General features: G+C 44.3%; 1 protein-coding gene across 1 annotated transcript in view; it reads left to right on the top strand.

The window, feature by feature from the left end:
* Positions 1-22,942, top strand: part of ADCY2 (adenylate cyclase 2) — a 3,890,318-nt gene that overhangs the window by 1,069,136 nt on the left and 2,798,240 nt on the right. The window contains exon 3 of the mRNA XM_086965279.1: positions 14,572-14,733. Coding sequence (XP_086821405.1) covers positions 14,572-14,733 — 162 coding nt within the window. The remainder of the gene's footprint in view (positions 1-14,571; positions 14,734-22,942) is intronic.

Here is a 22,942-nt window from a genome sequence, read left to right as displayed (position 1 = left end):
CACTGGCCATGCTGAGGGGGTGAGGACGCTGCACTGCACAGGTCCCAGTGTAAGGAGGCGTCCATCTTTAGGCTCTGCCTTCTGAGCTGAGGTTGCAGTGCATTGCTACTGCTCACCCCATAGCACAGCTGACCGGGGATACACTTGGGGCTTTGAAGGCAGCATGGCACTTCTGTAAGGAGCTCTGCACAGAGACCATGTGATGCTGCAGGCTGTAGCTCTCTCACAATGTGATGGTGCAGGTTGAACATGACTGAGGGCCCAATTCACTAACTACATTTTGTAGTACGTAAATTAGTACTCCAGTATTACTACTAACTACAAAATCCAACTCAGAAGCCTACGTATCTCCAAGTATCCCATTTTTTTCTGTGGGAAAATCTTTGGAAATGTCAAAGTACTGCTTGATAGTAAATGTCAGTGGGACCAGGATGGAGGTTGGTGGAAAAATGGGGAATACACTTTGGGAGGGGTTTGGTGAGATGTAAGGAGGTTAAGTGAGGGACAGGCAACTAAAAAACCTACACTCATAAAAGAGTATACCACATAATTACATGCCACATAATTACACTCCACTCAATGCAACACATACTCCAAATACCACTCAGTGCCACATAATTACACACCACATAATTACACTGCACTCAATAAAACATGTACTCCAAATACCACTCAGTGCCACATAGTTACACGCCACTTAATTACACTCTATCTATCTATCGCATCACCACAGCATCACTCAGCACCACCACAGCATCACTCAGGGGCACCACAACATCACTATGTGCTACCACAGCCTCACTGAACGCCACAGCATCACTCGTTGCTACCACAACATCACTCAGCATCACCACAGCATCAATCTGTGCAACCATTCAATGCTACACACATCAGAGCATGTCCTACCTTATACTTACAATGCACCCTGCACTTGGGCCTACCTTAGAGGTGTCTAATATGAAACAAAGGGAAGGTTTAGGGACTGACAAGTGGGTGCACCTGGCCAAGTCGACATGGCAGTGCTAGACTGCACACTGGCCTTGCAATGGCAGGCCTGAGACACACTTTACAAGTTACTTCTGTGGATGGCACAACCAGTGCTGCAAGCTCACCAGCAACATTTGATTTACAAGCCCTGGGCACACATGGTGCACTGTACTAGGGGCTGACAGGTAAATCAAATAACCCAATCATGGAATCACCAATTGGTACATCAATTTAACATAGGTAGCACTTGCACTGTGGCACTGAATAGCAGTGGCACAGTGCCCAAAGCATAAAACCAGCAAAAACATATAAAAATAGAGGAGGCAATCCGTCAAAAAAAGGAAGGTAGACTCACGCCAATGATGTCAGGTCTAACAGTCCATATGTAGTGTTTTCACTGTTTTACTGAATGTGTTCACAAATGCTTAACACACTGCCTCTGAGATAAGCCTGTCTGCTCGTGCCTAGCTACCAAGGTGGTGTGCAGGGGCTATCCAGTAGTGTAATCCTCTTTCCCTAACTTAGAAGCAAGGGTCCCTATTTGGTCAAAGGTGTATACCATTGCCAACTAGAGATCCCCAGTTCTAACAATTTGCCATTATCATTTGAAGTTCTCTGCATTTTTGCCTTCTCAATGTAGGCTAGTGTGTAAGTAGGAACACATTTTGCCAAATGCCCCCCAAAGCAAATATTAGTATGTGAAACCCCAAATTCATATGTATACACATAAACACTATTCCTAAACTCATCACCCTGGCAACATTTAAAAAATGCGCCAGTTTCCTTCATACTCAATTTTCATTCATTTGATTTTACCATATGAATTGCTGCATGGTTTGTTCACAATGAAATATAATTGAATGCTGCAACTCTGCAGTTGACTCTGGGTATTATGTGTTTTTGTCAATCACCAAAACTATATATCCCTGCAACCAGAAGGGTCTCATGGATGTAATGGTACATTAGTTTTGCATATCAGCAATCAGAGCAAAAAATTACAGATGAAAACTTTGTCATCTATTAATATTTGTCCATGTGTTTTTCCATTATTTGTTTTTATTGTTAGTTTTCTTAGTAACACCATTAGTGATCTACCCGTGTTATTATAATTTTATTGTTCAGCACTGGCTCTGTTTAGGAGGTGGGTGAGTGGGACTACCCACAAGTTGAGGGAGGAGGGGTGTCCACTTTCTAAGTTTGCATGACGGTTTGGCTGGCCTTCTTGACCCAGTCAAACAGTTGTGCCCACTTAGCATTTCTCTACACAACTGTATTGCACAGCCGGGAGGAGAACATGCACAGCCTTCCACTCCCTGACTGAGCACCGAACCAGACCGCTCAGATCAATAATGATGCTGATGTCATGCTGGAGACAGCAGCGTCATGATTGACTTAGGGGCTTCCTGTTTCCTGCATTGACCGAAGAGGGTGGAGGAGAGGCGGCAGCCGGCAGGTGAGTAAATTTTTCTTTTTGGGCTTTATTTATTTTCTTTTTTTTAACACCCCACCACTACTGTCCCATAGCAGCCGCTGCTGACTGACACCCTGAACATGTGGGGTGAGACACAGAGCACTTGGTAGGCTGCTGCTTTGACTGAATAAGGCCATTCTGGCCTATCACTGGCTACTCTTCTATCCTCACTCTTACAGGAGGCCCCAATGCTTTCTTATAGATCCCGAAGGCAGTTAATCTCTGTAGTTGACATCACAAGGCATCTGGTAGCCCTTTTAAAATTTCTCCCCTGACAGTTTCCACATGAAACAGAAAATGTCATCTAAGGTCAAAAAGGAAACAGTGTGGTGAAAAGGAGACTTACTATGCTCGCTAAGCTTCAGCTAAGACACCAGCATGTCAGAAATATAGCGGGCTGATTTTTTTTTTTTTTTTTTAAATTTGTAAATGCTGCCAAACCCCATTACCTCCGGCAGTTAAAGATGAACATCCACAACCAACAGGTTAAATGTCTGAATATCAAGTAGGAATATATTGGGGGGGAACTATTGACAAGCAAAACATCAAGCATGTAAGTGCTTAGTAGTACGTATAGATTTCTAGTCTTAACTCCACATTTACTTATCTTGAGAATATAGAGATATATATTTATATATCATGGTATCTTTGATTCTCAATATTATGTCTCAAGATTTTGGCCCCACAATATTTTCTAGTTGATATTCGGATCGAATATCCACCCAACATACTCTCATAATCCCTTCACTATCGATCCATTGTTAATGTCTATAGCTGAACACATGACCAGTGAAGCCCACTTTAATACGAATGATCAATGCAGACACTCAAAAAAGAACCCACAAGCATTTCCTACCAATGACGTTTAAATTCACCAAAGGAAATAAAAGTCCAAACACTGAAATGCAACAGTTGTCCGAGGAACCATGTACCATGCCCAGGTTGTTTATTATTACTTTTTGGAAATATTTGTTTAATACATTTTAAAATAAATAAATACAGCAGAATAATCCACAAAATGCAAAAACGCCATGCAACCTTATAGACCATCCAAACAGAGTGATGCCTGTCTTAATAGACTTTATTAATGGTGCTACTGCATACATCAATAGCTCATCCTTGCCCATCCCATTGCAGCATGAGTGCATACAAATACATTACTAGCTACCTAACTGACCCAGATGTGCATCAACAGCAATGTGTTCATCTTGTCCCACCAACAGCATGTATTTCAGACCAGGATACTAGCAAAAGTAAGGTATTTCTCAAACCACATAATCCAATCTGCAATCCCTCATATACAATATGAAATATCTCTGTTACATCACACATAGTGTGTGAGGCATGCCATTGTCTCTCTCTATGTAGAATATAAAGTAAGATGGGAAAACAGTCAAGCTTATTGTTACAACATTGGCCCAATGTTTCACACAACAGCCCTTTGACAGATTAGATTGGCACAGTTTTTATTAATGTATTTATTTGCATAGTTTTTATAGCGCTGGCTAGACCCGGAGGTATCAGAGCACTTTACATGAGGATCAGCGAGTTACAGGTTCCAAAAATTATATCAGTTAAAGGAGCCAAATATAGGCATAGGAGGAAAACATGAGATTACACAATAATATAGCTTATTAGCCAGTAGCATAGCTAAGACACACATCTATATGGGGAATGGAAGGTAGAGAGGGAAAGGTAAACAGGTGAAAGGAATGTGGATAGAGGCAGGCAGAACGGGAGGGGGAAAAGAACTTCAGGGGGAACAAATCAGAAACAAAGCAGTCAAAGTGAAGGACAGACAAAACTGTGAAACAATGTGAAAAACAATGTCTGATGTCCGGCTGGGTAGGTGATGTCTGAGGGGGTGAACCAGGGCCAAACTCCTCTATAGCTGCTTAGGACAGCTCCTCCGGGTATCGGCCAAGGGTACTCTGGCTCTGTGATAAGTACAAACAGTTATAGTTTTAGCCCATGGGTCATCGTCATAGTTCCATCAAGGCATCTGTCCTGGTGCTACTGGGAGATGCTGTCCTCCAGCTCGCCCCCAGGTCATAGGACGTAGGGAGCAATCGCTGGCGACGTCAAAGGAAAAGGTTCCCTAGAGGAGGATGTAGTGGAATCGTCGCGCTCAGAACGGTGTTTTGTATGCAGAGGGACGGTGTGCAGCAGCTGCCAATGACTACGACTAGACGTAGCTAAAAGGCATTAAGGACACAGGAGTTAGATGGGACGCTGGGTAAATTGCATGGGATCCCACTGACTCAATGCATCAAATGCTGTTGGAAAGACCATCGTAGGGAAAGTTTGACCTCAACATGTGTTGGATGCCATCCTGTCCTCAGTGCACTCAGCTGCCTCAACAAATGCAGAACAAAGTGAGCAATTGAGAGGTTACAACAGATCAAGGGGCCACCAATGAAGAAGTGCTGGCAATTAGTGCTCCGTATTACATATGAATCAAATATTTGTAGCGAGATGAGTGTAGACGAGGTTCAAATGGGGAAATTGTGGCCACCATTTTAGAGTCAGACAAGTACAGGCAGCATCTCGGGACCGAACGGCGTGAATAATGAGTGCAATGCAACAGTCCCCAAACAAATGGTACCTTGAGCAGAGGAATACAGATGGCTTTTGTCACAAAAAGCAGCTGCTCGGTTAAGGAAACAAATGTATCACTGGGCTGGAGGCGCTGCGATAGGGTGCATCCACCATTTTGGGGGTCGATGAGGTATTACACTACGATTAACTCCCCAGGGGGGTCAGCCGGCAAATCGGCGTTTCAACATGCGGTGTAGGGGCGATGTATGCTGGAAAAACGGAGGTCAGCGGCAACTCTGTACACTTCTTTCGGAACCAGGCGCGTTGTCACAGCTCCCCGGGTGCCATCATGGCATAATTATTGGTACGGACGTTGTGCCTCATTTCTCAGGGATGCAAGGTCTGAGAGGGCGATATTGAGATTCAGGTGATCCGCCTGCATTCTGGTTGAGGAATCGTTGTTTTGGGTGGTATAACAGTGCGGCGGAACGCCGCTCAGGAAGCTGGTAAGAGGGTTCACCACAGAGCATCAGCTCCGAGCAGCCATGTTGGGGGCAGGCTTCTCCCACTGTGGCATAGGTCACGATGCAATGGAGTCAACCAATTCCCACATCCAGACCTTAAAAGAAGCCATTTTCAGGATACTGAATGAATGTATGGGAGGTCACAAATCATGCCTGAGTTGATGCCTAGAAATGGAGGTGTTCCTATTCAATGATATTTTCAAGAAGCAGGAAATTGGGAACAGGCTGTGTATGGGCATGGCAGAACCCACTAATTCATCAAAAGGAGAACTCTGTGTAAAGGCGAGGGTGCACGAGTGAAAGTCAAGTAAGATAAAGATGCGGAGTGATGGCAAGTAGTCTGCCAAGGGAGAACGGTGAGCTCCACAACACAGACATCAACTGTGAGGCAGGGTGTTGAATGTGGTTACCATCTAGCAGCATGTCCTACATAATCAGCATCAAACACAAGAGAAGTCAAACATTTTGCATAAGCATTTAGCATGCTATAGAGAAATAAATGTGGCATATGAAGCAATGAGGGGAAATACATGGATGAATGGCACAATGTTAGGGCCGCAGTACCATGGCAAAGCCTTGTGGTGCTGGAATGTCTCCTTCTGTGTGAAAACTGCATATTGATGTTGGTGATAGACCTCAGTGTGTAAAGGTAAGAATGACCCAATACGTTAGGAAGGAAGCAGGTTCCTTGACAGAGATAGAAATGTACTGAACAGACACATAAACAAACTGATCAGCATAAGGGCTTCATAGAGGATGCTGACGTTATCTTCTCCGGAGCTATTCCTAAACACTGTGATAATCTACCCTCTCTGCTAAAGTGTTGCAATCTGTTGGTCTGAGTAGGCCTGTGCACCTATCAAGGGCTGGAAACGTAAAATACTTTGAAAAGGTTGCTTACTGTCTGGATTGCACAGGAAGGAAGTCCCAATGGGAGGGGCATTGAATGTGAAGTGATCCTGAGCTGGGCATTGTAAAACTGACAGAACAGATAGTCAGAAAGTGCAATGTAGTCAATCATATGTGGCTAGGTAAGTGTTATCATTGATGTGGGCAATGTCAGAATCTCTCTGTGATGAGTTTTAAAATGTTGGTCTGCATGAAGGTGTGCATTAGCCTGTAGCACCTTCAGAAAAGGTTTTGATGTTTGAGATGATTCAAGCCAGTGGAACACCGATTCTCTAGATGTGTGTGTTGTTATGGAGGAGGAGGTTTTGGCTTGTATGGTTGCAATTTTTGCTTCCTGTGTGGATAAAGTTGGGCATGCCCTCAACTTTAGCTAGCAAGGAGCGTCAAAACAGTATCTTCTGCAATATTGCTTGACATGATGTTCAATTTCTGTGCATGCTTGGAGTGATTGTTGCTGCTTCTTCTGGGCAAAACTTTTTTCATTGAAGGCACTTAACAACTTTGTTTGACTGCTCCTGGAATGTTTAGATGCTGTTGAAGAGTTTACATCTCCGAGGAGATGAACAACCTGAGCATGAACCTCTGAACCTTCAGATACCTCCCTCCACAGTTAGGAACCCTTCACAATCCCAACTACTGTCACACATTTCTCTAGGCTCTCATAGTCCTAATGTGAATTCAAGTAGAATTTCACAGACCCAACATTCTGCAAAGATACATTACATCATTATCCTCTCTTATATACCCTATGGTAATCAGGTCTACCTTAGGCTGTTAGGCAAAAAGAATGAAGTTCCAGCATCAAGATCCCTCAGTCCTCTCTACGCCCTTATCCTGCAGTATAGTAAAGTCCACTGAAAATGTGATCGTGCAGCAGAAGCTATTACTGAATAAATATACATTTGCCATATAATCCACCATCTGTTGCATCCTTGGAAGATTGTAGTAAAAAAGCTGTTTCTAACTCATTAGTATAAAAAGTAATATTAAGTCCTATACATTTGGTGTAATGTGTCACAGCCACATCACAGAAGTTAACACGTCAGCCTTTAGTTACCTGATTTACCTACAACAGTTATTTAAAGAGGTTTTCATTTTGCCATGTTAGTGCCTGGTTACAAATGGCCTGTTATATTGTGCTCATTCATACAGGAATCGCAGATATAAATGGTGCAATGTTTATCACAGCCAGTAATTATCAGATGCAATCAAGTTTTCAACATTTAGGAACGTTGGCAGATCACACTTGCTATAAAGTTAGGCCTGGTATATACTTGGACACGCAGATTAACTACCGTTATTTTCTTAAACCAGAATAAGCAAACATTATCGCACTACATACATTCGGAAGACTGCAGTGTTGGTTTTATCAGGTGCAATATTTATTGCATCCGAAAGGCACACTTATAATCAGTCCCATGGTGTAAGCATTATTGGCAGGTAGATTGAGGGGAATGGTATTTGTCTGACACAGGCAACAGAAACCATACTTTTTTGCTATAAAAATGTTTTGTTTCACTGCCCTCCCGAATTCGAGATTTCATTACAACACAGCTGTCAAAGTTGCAGCTACTTCAAAGCCTATGAGGCCTATGTCGGAATGCGGAACCACCCGCCATAAGGGCAGGGTCCCTTGGGGGTATTAGGATGTGCCCGCCACAGTGGCGGGCACATCCTGCATTTTTAGCATTGTTGCGGGCGGTGCTCTCTGCACCGCCCGCCACAATGCTAAAAATGCATTGTTGCATTTGCATAAACAAAGCGGCAGGCAACGTGCGGTGCCTGCCGCTTTGTTTATGCAAATGCTGGGGGGTACCACAGGTACCCCCCGTGTGCACCCCCCACCTCTCCTTCACTCTGGGGGCCCGCAGGGAGCCCCCAGAGTAAATGTGTGAAGCTTATATAGCGCATGACTTACCCTGGGGCATCTCCGCGCTTGCTTAGGGAACCCGTCCTGGTATTCCCCTGTGAGATAACCCTGGCAGGGTATCCACAAGGTGAAAGCCAGCCATCCCACCGCGAGGGGCCAATGTGAAGATTAAGCAAGCTATTTCCCAGAGTCGCAGAGTGTGAACCCGTGAGTTGAGTCGCCGCCGCGGAAAGGCACCTACAGACGCCCATCATAACATGGCTGTCGGTGTCTGATAGACACCGCCAACATATTATTCCTTTTCCGCCCTGGCCGCAAGGCGACCGGGCAGAAAAGCGGCAGACGGTCTTTCCGTCCGCCGAGGTCCCCCCGCCATATTCGAGTGTGGATGTCGGGTGGATTGCCCCATCAGGCTGGCGGTGGCTACCGCCAGCCTGGCTGGTGCAATCCGCCCGACATCATAATGGGCCCCATATGACTCTAGAGTTCCCAATATCTTACATCTTCGCTTAGAGTCTGATGTCTTTAAACTAGACTGCCTCCTCATAACCCACATTCATGTTTCATGTGAAGGTACGATATTGCTGTGTCTGGCTTTTTTTAAATGAAAAGAGGTGAATCCAGAGGCCCAGTAAAGTTACTCACCGCGTACACCTGGAACTGAAAACAAAGATTAGAACATAACTGGGATGCACCAAATAAATGAGACGCACCTGTTATTCTAAAAAGTGTTCATATAGATTAGTTCTCTGCCAAATACAGCATTCTACACAGTCTGCTTTGCTATGGCAGGGTTATTAAATTGATGATGCTGTCTTTTTATGCATGATTCAACTGTTTATTCTTTATGAAAGGGAACTACACAATGTGTATAGTTTTCTTTCTTGTGAACCCCAGATTGTTATTTGAGCCGGAGGCTAACCACTGGCACATATGTTTGGGATTGGCACTTATTTTTCTGCATCAGACATTTCCGGGAGCAAGAGAGGGAAAAACACACAAGACGGAGGTAGAGAAAGAAGGAAGAACCGCCCCAATGCAGCAGAAACCTGCAAGAATGAGATGAAGGGTCAGGAAGTGTCTGGTAGAGGATCCCCCCCCCCCTTCTTTTGTTTGCATTACTTCTGTACTATATTGAAAATCTTCAAAATAAAAAACTTTTTTTGAAAAAAAAAAAAGAGTCAGGACGTGCATCTACAGCCAGCCTTTGTTCTTCTGCGTCGACAGTTAATAGCACTAGTTGGGAGCGTCTGAGCAGCGTTCCGGGCACCGGCACTCATTCTTATACAGATTAAGTGCCGAGGAAACCTGTGGATTTCTATATTATTAAATTCTCTTTTGTATGTCTCAGTTTGTTAAAAGTCGGAATAACTAGACATAACATTACCAGAGCACTATATGCTGCTCAATGTATGCTTACTTGCGGCATAATTGGCAATTCATGATTGTCTAATTTAGAGAATCTTCCTATATAATTTATTTCTCCACTGCTGCATTATTCCACAGGCTCTAAATATTCATTTCTATTCCTGTCTTATCGAAAGGAAAGAACTTCGTAGGGCATACAAACAAGATCGTGCTAACCTAAAAAGTAGAAAGTACCACCAAAAAAATCCAAACCATGCCTCGAAACATTTGACGCAGGAAAGACTGTGTAACAACGTTATGCTTGCACAACTAACAATGGCCACTGGATTGTTACCATATAGATTCTTTAATTCTGTTGGCAAATTCAGTACAAATTATGTAGAGGCATATATTACCATAAAAAGGTTGTTCATGTAACATACATTTTTGATCAGTACAACGGCTCTTAAACAGGTAGATTTGCAAAGATGTTGCTTTGCTGTGGGTAGGTCTTACTTTTTGTTGTGTAGATGGCATACAAAGTGCACTCTCCCCCCTCCCCAAGGCATGTATCAACAAGAGGTCCCCTTCCAACAATTAAACTCGGGAGTCTTGCTTGATTTTCTGCAGTGCGTATGTTTATTAATAATTTCACAGGTCAATTACTTCATTGACCTCATTTCTTTATTTAAAGTCCAAATTACTTTTCACATCACAGCATTAAAAACTCACACTTATTTACATATATACTCTTTTACCGCCCATTCTCCAATGAGCATTTGGTTTAACTTCAGGGCTGCGCCAGCAGGCCACAACCCAGATAGCCTGCTCTCTTTACGTTAACCCCCTTCCGGTCAACAGAGCCGCAGGTGAATAATATGCCCCCACTTGGGCAACCAGTGGCTTCCAGGGTAGGGCTGGAGAAGCCAAGGCCACCAGCAGGTCAGCCTCAACTCTCCCGCCAGCCCGGAGTCCATGTTTATTTCGAAAAAACCTGTTCAGAGGTAAAAAACTGTCACTGGACAAGAAGTTCCCGTGTTATTCTTGTCCGGAACCCCGCTATTGCCCTACCAAACGACCTAATTTTAGGGTTGGGTGGGTGGGTGTCTTCCTAACGCGACGTCCGATTCCTGGGGCGGCCAGTGGACAAAAGAGGGAGCCCTAAGATGACCGCAGGCTTTTAAGCCTCGCGCCCAATTATCCCTTCCGGGGCGTCAAGAAGCCCTGGTTCTATTGGCCCTCAACTATTTCCACTTCTGGGTCGACTGACCCGGAAGTGAAACCTCTGTCGGATCGGCCCTTTGCCTGCCACTAACGACGCCACTCCCCGAAGGGGGGTGGCGCCTTGCATTCTCCTGGCTTACTCCTGAATTCAATCAGTGAAACGTGACTACTTCTGGCTTATTCCCACTTACCCCTGGAATGTAATAGTAAGCCAGGAATACTACTAAGGTAATTCATACCTAACTCACAGTAACATCTCCTTGAATAGGCTCGTTGTGTGAAATGTTAAGTTTGTGCTGAGCCTTTTCATCTGAAACTTTACAAAGCACTTCACAACTTCGAATACAGGAAAAATAAAATACCAATATATTTTATGCCATTTTCTTTTTAAGATAGTTGTGTTACACTAATGTTTGAAACGTTTGTATGTGGATCATAACTTCCCAACAATGTCTCTTTGTGTTTTGTGGGTAAGCAGTATTGAGTTACTCTGAGCCATAGTTCTGCTAGATGGAGCCCATCATTGGTTATTCAACCAAAATGAGGCCTCGCTTTCATCACAATACACCAAAGCTCTGCTTTATCGTGGAGACTCTAATTTGGCACTCCAATCGGAGATAAAGATACATTCCTAATCGATAGCACCTCACTATCCCCCTCTGTTACACTAGGCTTACTCCAGAATACGTTCCTCAGGATTCAGGGTGAATGACACATTATAAGGTAGAGTCATCCTTTCTTCAAAGTGATGGTAGCCTTTGTAGGCATCATCTCAAATCCACTTTAGGTTCCTGGTGAACTCATCTATCTGCTGGATGAATTAATCACGTCATTGTATGTCAGAATATTGTTTAAAGAAATTTAGTCTGAGACAAATATTGTTTCTGCGTATTGTTTACTGAAATTTAATCCTATTGCATGTAGATTTTCTGTTGATAACTCCTCTGGGGCAACATTTTTGTAAATGATATTTAGGACATGATATTTATGTCAGATGATATTTTGGCAATGATATGCTGGTACCACAACATCCAGTCTCACCATTCCAAAACATTTAAGACCAATGTTCCGTGGAACTAGTCACACACGATCGCGAGCATGTTGTCTCTTGAGCAGGTAGAAACTGTTCCTCACCCAGAGTGCCCTGTTTTCACTGCCTACCATGTTATGAAACACTTGCCAAATAAAACACAATGCTTAGCCTTTCAGAGGAGCAGACATTCTTCACCCAACACAAATACATCCCTAACTAACAACACTACTCCACCAAAGGAGACACAACAAGATATAGTAGAACTATGGAATGCGTCTGCTAACTCAAATACGTGAATAATAGCTGATACGTAACTTCATAATTGTATAAGTAATGGCACATGTAGTTTCTTACATAGTTAATGAACATTCGTTGCAATTTTGTCACATTAGACCTGACCCTCACACTTCAATATTACGCAGTTTATCTAACAACACAAGTAAATGGTTAAAAAATCCTTGCCTCATATTTTATCCGCCCTTTGGTGGAATATAGATGCTTTATCTTTGTTAGGTTACCTTTGAGACTATATGGCCAATGGTTAATGATACACATGCAAACAAAGTATGCTAATTAGGACACAAAACCACAAAAGAAATATGTTGTTCCTTTGCAGAACTGTTGTTGAAATACTGATGATCTAATTGATCAGGCAGGCTATACATATTATAGCTTGCGTACAGTGTCAAAATATCCCTATTTTTATATGTACAACATGAAAAGAATGACAATTTCTATGTTTATGTCTGGTCTGAATGCATACCTAATACCTGCCACATACAGAATATTTAATAGTGATAGAACATTGCCTCAGTAACACTGGTGGCCCAATTCAAAATGATATTGCAGGCATGATTAAGTACTGTCGTAATTCTGAATTACTTTTGGCATTATAATTCAGGAGTAAGCCGGAAGCAATGTCAGGCTGGCAAAGAAACTAAGCTTGGGCACAAAAATAAAAAGGGCACTCCTTTAGAGAATCAGAAATTTAAAAAGGTTGCCCACATTCTGAAAATTGAGGCAATTTAAACATTTTATAGACATGGGGCTACGTGTACAGCTGTTTTTAGCAGTCACAAACAGTGAGTCGGGCTGTTTGTGACCGCTAAAACAGCCTTTAGCATGTATCAACCTTATTTCGAGATTCAGTAACCTGTTACTGGTAAAAAAAAATTGCTTTATTTAAAAAGTAGTCACAAACATGGTGGTCTGGTGACGCCAGCATGCCACCATCCCTGTGAGTGCCAGCCATTTGAAATCGGTCACAAATTGCTACCTGTCTCATGAACATTAACGAGGCAGGTCCCTAGGGATCCATTTGAGAATTGCAAACAGTGTCTAAGACATTTTGCAATTCACTAATTGCAAGTCGCAAAAAATCACGATTTGAAAGTCGCAAAATGAAATGGTTGTACATGTGGCCCATGGTGTTTAGGTGTTTTCCAAGACATGGGAGATTGCATGCTTTTGTGATTGCCACAGTGTGCCTTAACATCAGAAAATCAATTGTAAAAACCTACCCAACAGAACACAAAACAGACCTTCAGTTAGAAAACCATCCCCATCACTATCAGACCAGCCCTTTTGGCACTGCCAGATTGCTTTATATGCCAGTCTGATCAGGAGTACTGCAAGAGTAAGCCACAGCAGACCCTATGTGAATAGGACACTAGGTGCCGGTGCTGTGCTCTATGCACATCATCTGTGCTAAAATGAGGAAGATCTTTGCAATAAAAACGTTCTAACGCAAGCAGAGTTGATTCTTATTTGTATTTTGCTTCGCCTAATATCATCCAAAGAGTTCTTCGGAAACAGCAAGCCAGGAGCAAAAAGTGTGCACAGCAGTAATGCCAGCCCTGTGATTGGCTGTGCATGTGGCAGCAGAGGAGCCATCTGTTTCCATTGCCTTCAAGTCCCTCTTGCCTGCTCTTCCCGCAGCAGCCTTCATTGACCCACTTTTCAAGCACACTATGTATTCCATGTGGTCATGGGAAAAGGAGGCATGCGCAAGTTCATTACAATGTACATTTTATATGAGGAACTGTGGTGCACAGTTCGTACATAAACAGGCCAGGACATGAATTTGATTAGTAACATGAAGTACCTAGAAGTGTGACCTTAAAATGTCAGTACGGGAGAATGTTGTTTATTTCTCGCTGTTCATGGGGCATATTCTGAAGGCACGGCTCGAATGTGTAGCCAGTTAAAGCCCGTAAACTTAAACCAACGACTTCCTCATTTCTCAGAAATAGGTATTTCAAGTATAATTATTGTTATTGTCGTTAGTACGTTTTGTTTAATGTCTGTTCATTCTCTAGCCGAATCTCAAACGTTCATGTGAAGGCGCAATGTGGTTTTCTGAGTTTTTAGTTTCTGAAATCATGTTAATGATTTCATATCTAAAATGTGTGTGGTTACAGGAACCCTTGCACTCAGTTGGAATAGAAGGGCGCATGGGAGACTGGCATTTAGATGTAATCATGTCACTGAAAAACCTCTCTCATAAAGAAATGTACGCCTTGTCCCTACTTCCGATGAAAGGCTGCAGTCAGTCACAAATGATAGAGCAGCCATAATGTCAGCTTGCCAAGCGTGCTGATAAGTTTCTGAACACGTGTTGAATTTGTTTCTTTTTTATTCTCAAACTTTTCCCGCTGTTTTGTTGCAGGTGTCTTTTTTCCTCTTCATTATTTTCGTGGTTTACACCATGCTGCCATTCAACATGAGAGACGCAATAATAGCCAGTGTATTAACGTCTTCGTCTCACACGATTGTGCTGAGTGTCTATCTCTCCTCTTCGACAGCCAAGAAGGAGCACCTGGTCTGGCAGGTAAGAACTGACCTTCGAGCACTCAAAAGCTTCTTATTTCACTTCTTGTTATGTGCGTTAGTGGAAACCTAGCTGTCAAGTGCCACGCATCACGCGTTAGGCCAAGCATTTTATTGCGTATTCCCGCATCACCTCACTGGCATGAAACATCATGCATTTTTGCTTAGACAATAGTTATATGATGCTGAGTAGTATGATAATAAAACCACGTGTGATAGCGATATGTTTCATCAATATGGCCGCCATGTGTATAACTGGATTTGTGATGACCCGTGCAAGAGCCAAGTTGAATGCAGTCCGTCGTTTATCACCAATGGGTGTGGGGTATAATAGTGAACTCAAGATGGTGCTGGTATTTATTGTACATGCTGTTTGGAGCGCTCAGTGCGGTTCTTTTCAGATCTGTTGGTTTTAGTTCTGTAGTATGCGAAGTGATCACTTAGAAATGTTGTGGGGCCACAAGTGTGAGCGACGTTTCAGGTGCATGTATTGCTAAAGATACTTGCGTGTTCTTCACAGTATTTGCTGACCCGTAACTATGGGTGATTCATGACTTGAGGGATGCGCTCGGCGATAAAGGGGCGGAGAGCGGATATGCCTGTTTTGGATATTATAATGAAACCCTGAGTGAGACATGGGCAGCGCACTCATGTGCCATGTGATGATAAGCCTGTTCCGATGTCGGGCACAGACCCGGACCCTCAGGACTGTCACCCACACAGACCAGCATTGTCCTACAGCTCGTGAAGATGAGAGTTTTTCTGCCTGCTTAAATGAGTACTGTTTCTTGTACAGGTGGGTGGGCCGCTGTCAAATATACATTTAATGTTGCCTATATTAGTTATGAAGCGTTCCCTTTTCCCTAGCAAGGCTCCACTGTTTCAGCTGCAGAAAAGTAAACGTGAAATGTAGTCTGTGGCAGCTATGTTTAACCTTGGACAATTTCGTGCAGTAAGCACCCCAAAAATTAGCATTTTGCCTGTCACTTATGCACTAATTTCAAACGTCAATGAGATACAAGTGAGAGCATTCAGCTTGGACGTGAAGAAGTGACTGTTTGGACAGTGAGAAACAAGAAAAAAACAGGGGTTGTTCAAGGCTCTCATGCTAGACCAAATTGTTTTATTTCGCTGAGCCGGCTTTTTTGTTCATGATCATGTGTGAGAGCACCTTTTAACGTGTAATTTAAGATGCGCGCTGTGCAAAATGCTCTCTTCTGTTTGATTGGATAGCCTACACTGTTGCCCCATTTATATAATGAGATTTTAGGCCATATGTACGGTGCAACTGACCTGGTATAATAAGGTGAAATGTTTCAGCATGCATCTACAAAAAGTACACTTTTTAGAATTGTTAAGACTGTTTTTTTTCAAATGTTTAAAAGCTGTTGATTTACATGCCAAAAATGTCAGGGCTCAGTTCATACACAGGCACTTGACTCAGAGCTGAACACTGGCTCTGCTCTGGCTCAGCTGCCCCTCTTAATTTCTGGGCTCACCCACCTCTGCTGACATGAGAGGACAGCACCACTGACTGTTGGGGTAGTACAGTCCCTCTGCCCTGCAGGGAACCGCATACACCTGCCTGAGGTATGTCTGGAAATCAGTGATGACTTCCTGCCATCTTTCCTGGAGAAACATAATTGTCATTTATGCCTTTTCTGAGATTATAGGTCAAGGGGTATGAAATATTGAATTCTATTAATATTTTACTTGTTATGACCTGAGAATACCAGCCAGGTGGTAACCTTAGTGACTGCGTGGTACATCTGTCACTTTCCCTCTTTCTGTGTACCTAATGGGAGGTTTGACTAGTACACTGTAGTGAATGCAGAGCACATGTTCTCCTGAAAGGGATTAGGTAGTATTCATGGCAGTTATCATACAAGTTAATAATCTTCCATTTCAGGCACTTTGCAGCAGTTTCAAGATCTTTGTAGAGTTTGTAATTACTGAAAAGAGTGTAATTAATTTGATCTTTCTATGCATGGCATTGCCTCGATTTACTTGTGGGTGTCACTCTAGGTGTCACGCATTTTGTTGTTGAATGTCATTCATGAGTACACTGCAGCCATGAAAATGCCATACATAAGCATTTTGAAAACACGGCAGCTATGTACGGTATAATCTCTGAGTTGCACCTGCTATGCTATGTCATAATATGTGCTTTTTAGGGTAGTGCAGAGTCGTGAATGATCAGGTCAATGAGTTTATCTTCTGAGCAGCTGCAGTACCTGCCTACCCTCTTGTTACTGAGAACTGCAGCCACAAAACCTGTCTCCTGTCATTGTTCTTCCATTTCTGGTGCTTTACAGCAGTTTTGAGTTCTTAGGTTTTCTTGTTGCTCAAATGGGTGTCATTTCTGATATTGATATGTTTCCCTCATTTTCATTGTTTCATTTTGCTCATGAGCAAATGTCACTCATAATAGTTGAAATATTGCGTATAATTACACTGTAATTATGAAATTGTCAAACATGGCAATCCGAAACCTTGGCAGCTATGGAAGCAGTAGGTTCCGGCTTTGTGTAACCCAGGGATCTTTGTCTACACTAATGCCATGGGGTGAGGCAAAATGGATGCATTACAAGTATACAATTATCTTATACTGTAGATCACTGAAGATTACTGATGTTCAGTGTACTGCCCTGGGAACACATGCACCCAAAAGATAATGTTGAGGCGCTTTAGCACTTTTAACTAGCAGAACCTATTTACCAAACTTGACTTTTCCTTCCCATTTCTAGATGGCCCCCCTTACCCCTAAGTACAGATACGTCACATCCTGGGAATAATAATAATAATAATCCACATTTGTAAAGCGCACAATCACCCGTAAGGGTCTCTAGGCACTGGGGGCCGTCTGGAAGATTAAGCAAGCTATTGCCCAGAGTCACATGGTGCTGGGCTAACCTGCCACCGGTGCCAGGGATTGAACCATGATCCCCAGATTCCAGCGTCAGTCGCCCTGGCCACGGCGCCACACCTCTCCCTAAGGACTTCCTGAAATAATTAAGAACAGACAGAAATCAGTGGGACAAAAAGCGAGAGGTGAGTGGGAACTCAGGACTGTGACGAGGAAGATATGGTTTGGAATAATAAATATTACCAGTGAAGTAACCGGGCATTACCTCCTCATCCATCTTCCTCTCACAGTCCTTACGTATGAGCATATACCCAAGCCAAACATTGATTTAGAAACAAACCACACCAGGAGTAAACAAAACAGGCAAAATTATTGCAGAAACAAAGGACACAAATGACCCAAAAGCTTACTCTGCAGCAGAAACCACAGAACTCAGGACAGCACTATAGCAATCTGAAGATACATCCCCACCCAAATGTAAGTAGTAATGGGTCATAAACATGTGGGGCAAAGCCCAAGTGGCAACAAAATAAATATCTTGATTCTAAGCACATTTAAACGCCACCAGGAGGCAGAAAGACCCCTAATAGACCTCTCTAGGAAATACTCCGGGACAGATTCACCAGCCAAGGAATTGGAATGAGAAATGGGCAGCTTAATCCATTGGGTCATGGTAGTGAGAGAAGGTTTGAAATCCCTTTTCACTAGACCTAGACTGTTAGAACTGGGGGTCTCTAGTTGGCAGAGGTAGGTACCACTGTCCAAATAGGGACCCTTGCTTCTAGTCAGGGTAAGGAGGAAACCCTCTGAGATAACCCCTGCTCACCCTCTAGGTAGCTTGGTACGAGCAGTCAAGGCTAATCAGAAGGCAATATGTAAAGTATGTGTACCAACACTCACAGTAACACAGTGAAAACACCACAAACTGACTCCACAGCAGTTTAGAAAAATAAAGGTATTTAATCTAAACTACACAAGACCAAAACGACAAAAATCCAACATACACAGTTCAAGAATATGGTTTCAAAAGAGTTCTTAAGGTTGTAATGGAAGTTCTTTAGGTTGCATTAAATCCACAGATGCGTGAAAAGTTCACAGTTACGTCACGTTTACTCACAGTACCTTTTAGTTGCGACAAAGTTCTAAAAGCAGAAGCTGGTGCGGTGGAAAACAAGCGATGCGTTGCTACTGAGACCCTGGGGAGGCGTTTGCGACAGCCCCGCTGCAGCAGCGGGCGTGTTGCGATGAATACGGTCTGTACGGGGAGGAAGGCCACTTGTATGGATTCCTGTGCGTAGGTTCCGTAGGAAGTTTGTTCTCACAAAGGCACGATGCGACGATCTTGGGAGTTGCGACGATCTCCGGGGCGACGATGCGTGGACCAGCTGTGATCTTCTGTCTCGCAGCTCCTCGACGCAATGTTTTCTGTGACGACACTCGCAGCGACGTGATGCGGTCCGCAAGCAAGCAGTGCGGCTATCTGACCCAGCGACGACAGGCTCTGCAACGACACTCGCAGCAATGTTAGACTTTCCCGCACCGGTCTGGTGCGTCCCGCAAACGAAGGATGCGACGGCTCTGGCAGCGGCAACAGACGCTGCGAGGATCTCGACCTCCATAGCGGCGGGAAACTTCTCGCCCTGTCGGGGATGCGCTCCGCAAGCGAGCGATGCAACACTTTTCAATTGCAAAAGTCTCTCAAGCTTAGTTTCAAGCTTCCCAGCACAGGTACAACTTCCAGAGGCCCCACAACTGGATCAAGCACTCTAGGAAGGACAGAACTCTCTCAGCAGAGTTTAGGGAAGTTGAGGGTGAAGTCCTTTTGTTTCTGGGACTTCAGAACAGGGAGCCAGCTCTTCTCAGGCCCTTGGAGATTCCTTCAAGACAGGGGACACAGCACAACAGCAAAGTCCTTCCCCTCTCCTTGGCAGCAGAGCAACAGGTCAGTCCAGCAGAGCAACAGCAGGACAGTCTTCCTTCTTCAGATTCAGCTTTCTCCTTGGCAGAGGTTCCTTCTTGAATCCAGGATAATCTAATTTTCTGTTGTCAGGGGTCCTGTACTTTTATCCTAAAATGATTTGTTCTCTTTGTGCATGTGGGCCCTGAGCCCGGTCTGAACCAGTTCTGGGTGTTGCTTGAGCACTTTGTTTGCCTGGCTTCGCCTTTCCTTTCAGAGTGAGGGGCAGGGTCGTCAGCCATCCAGCAGGAGGTGGAGCCAGCATTGTGGCAGGCAGGCACAGCCCTATTCAGGCCCAGGTGCAAACTCCTCCCACCACTCAGGTTGCAAATGCAGTCATTCAGCCTAGGGCTGACTCTGCCAGCCTATTGGGGAATCCCCAGCCCCTGTCACTCTCAAACCAGACAGTCAATACACAAACAGGCCAAGGCACACAGAAGGGTCAGACAAGAGAACAGCGACTTTCTAAAAGTGCTGTTCTCAAACACAGGATTCAAAAACAACCTTTCCTAAAAGATGTGTTATTAAATTCTGAGTTCAGGGATACTAGACTCTTATGTCCTATCTTGTCCCTATGGGAAGAAATGCTGGAAGCCACTGTAGCCAGCATCCCCCATGTTAATCTATGGAGCAAGATAGCCATACAATAGTGAACAACGAAAATGGCTGTAATTCACTATCAGAGCATGTCACCTGCACTAGTACATGCTCTACCTTTTACATACACTGCACCCTGCCCAGGGGGGTACCTTGGGCCTTCCATAGGGGTGACCGATGTGCACAAAAAGGGAAGGGTTAGGCCTGGTCAGTGGGGACACTGACCAGGAGGACATGGCAGTTCCTAGACTGCACACAGGCACTGCAGTGGCAGGCCCGGGACACCATTTTAGGGCTACTCATGTGGGTGGCACAATCAGTGCTGCAGGCCCACTAGTAGCATTTGTCATCACCAGCCCTGGCACACCCAGTGCACTTTACTAGGGACTTCATGGTGATACAAATATGCCAATCATGTATATCCAATCATAATAACAATTTGCACAGAGATCATATGCACTTTAGCACTGATCAGCAGTGGTAAAGTGCTCAGAGTCCTATTGCCAACAGCCATGGGTCTGGAAAAATAAGGGAGGAAGAAGCAAAAAGTTTGTGGATGACCCTGCGAGAAGGGCCAGTTCCAACATAGACCATGGGAGACAAACAAGGCATCTGACTTGTGGAACACCACATTGCTTTGCAAATAAAAAGAAAGAGCACAATGTGCACCCAGGTAATGAACACACCTTCCCGTCAGACACAGGAGAAGGATAAAAGTTATGCAAAACAATTTCAGAATCAAAATGAAAAAAAGGCACCACCTTAGGGAGAATGGCTGGACTTGACAAAGCACCACTTTGTCCGGAAAAAAGAAAGAAAAAGGAGGATAAAAGGCCCCCAATCACCCCAACCCATCCCCCAGAGGAAATGGCCATCAGAAAGAACAACCATGTCAGAAAGAAACGTAATGTCAGCAGTCTGCAAAGGCTCAAATGGTGCATCCTGCAAACCCTGCAAAACCAGACGCAAGGCCCAAAGTGGGACCAGAGAATGCACAACAGGACGCCAAATAGAATGACTCCATAGCAAACACACTGCTAGAGGGACCACAGACAAAACGCCACCCCTACAAAATTCCCCAACAGCCGCCTACTGACTATGGAGGATAGAGACAGACAATCCCAGCTGTATACCATCCAGACGGAACTCCAACACAGCCATAGGATAACAAGAGGAAGAATACAACCGCTTATCCTGGGCGGAAAAATTACTCCCTTGACAAACATAAGCCTTAAGCTGGATTAGCTCAGCAACATCAGCAGAACACCCGTGTTCTTAGAGGGACTACCTCTCAAGTGCCAGACTGCAAACCTCAATCTGCGAAGACTGTCCAGTTAAAGCAGCGGGTGATACAGCTGGGATGGATGGATTGTCAACACCTAATTGAGCCTGACAGACAAACAGATAAGAGAAGGGAACCGAGGGTGCCTCGTCCAAGCTGGGGCAATTCATAGAAATCCTGCACCACCTCCTGAACCACCGGAGGGAGAAGAGGGATGGGCGGAAAACAATAAAGGAGATCCCTGGGCCAGGGAACAACCAGAGCTGCTACTGCAAATGCCATTGAGGATGGAACCAGACAACAAAAGTGGGACAGAAGGGCATTCTCCTCCATAGGGAACACATCCTGCCAAGGGTGACCAAATTGACAAAGAATGGAACAAACCTCAGGGGCCGGAAAAACAAAAAGACCATCAGGACAGCCTCCAGCTCCTTCCAATTCAAAGACTGAAGGACCTCGTCTGATTCTATCATCTTTGAGCCGCTGAATCCCTGTGAGCGGCTCCCTAACCCCTCCCACTGGCAACGGTCATGAGAACCAGAACAGGCAGAAGAACCAAAAACAAACCTTGCTCAAATGAGCGGGGTCCAACAACCACTGGAGATCCCTACGGATCTGAAGAATCACTGGAACCAGTGTCTCGTACACTTAGAAAACGTGTTCCAATACCACAGGAGATGGTAAACCTGGGGATACAGGTGCATACTCCCCCAAGGAACCAGTACCAATGTAAAGGACAGCTACCCCTGACTGAGAACCCATGTCTTTGCAGATGGGTAAAGAAGGAGAGATGACTAGTGGGAGCGGAAACGAACACAGCACTCTTCTGACACTACAACCTCTACTATGTCCATCTTGAAGCATGCCCCGATGAAGAGGAGATCTTGGGAAGGCTGGACATGAGACTTCTACCAGTTGATTAAAAAGCATTAGTCCTGCAACGGTGTGGTCAGCCTGCAAACCACTGCCTGGGCCTTGGAAAAAGAACAAGAGTCAATCACCCTATTATCCAGATATGGAAAAAGCTGGATATTTTCTGAATACAAAATAGCCACCAAAGGAGCCAAGAGCTTGGTGGACTCCCTTGGTGCCGATGCCAGCCCGAAGGGCTGCATCCGGAACTAGTGGTGGTGGCCGTGGATAGCTAGAAGGAGGAACTGCTGCTGAGATTGATGCACTGGGACGTGGAGGTAGGCATCCAGGAGATCAATGGAAGTCAGGGACTCACCTTTCCTCAAGAGAGGTAGAATCAGCTGAAGAGACTTAATTTTGAAGGCTTCATGAGGGATGTACTGATTGACCCCCTTTAGGTCCAGCGCAGGGTAGGACTCCCCTGACACCTTCTACAATGGGAAAAGTAGGGATTAATAACCATGGAAAAAATCTCTTGTGGAGCAGCAACGGGAAACAACCTTTACAACACAACTTTTACAACGCACTACCATTGATATGAAACTTTTACAACGCAACATCTATTACAACGCATGCCATTACAACGCAACCATTAC

Source organism: Lissotriton vulgaris, chromosome 4_1 (genome assembly GCF_964263255.1).
Source record: "Lissotriton vulgaris chromosome 4_1, aLisVul1.2, whole genome shotgun sequence".
Lineage (NCBI taxonomy): Eukaryota > Metazoa > Chordata > Amphibia > Caudata > Salamandridae > Lissotriton > Lissotriton vulgaris.
The sequence above is the reverse complement of the archived record's forward strand: the minus strand, read 5'-3'. Positions and strand labels throughout refer to the sequence as shown.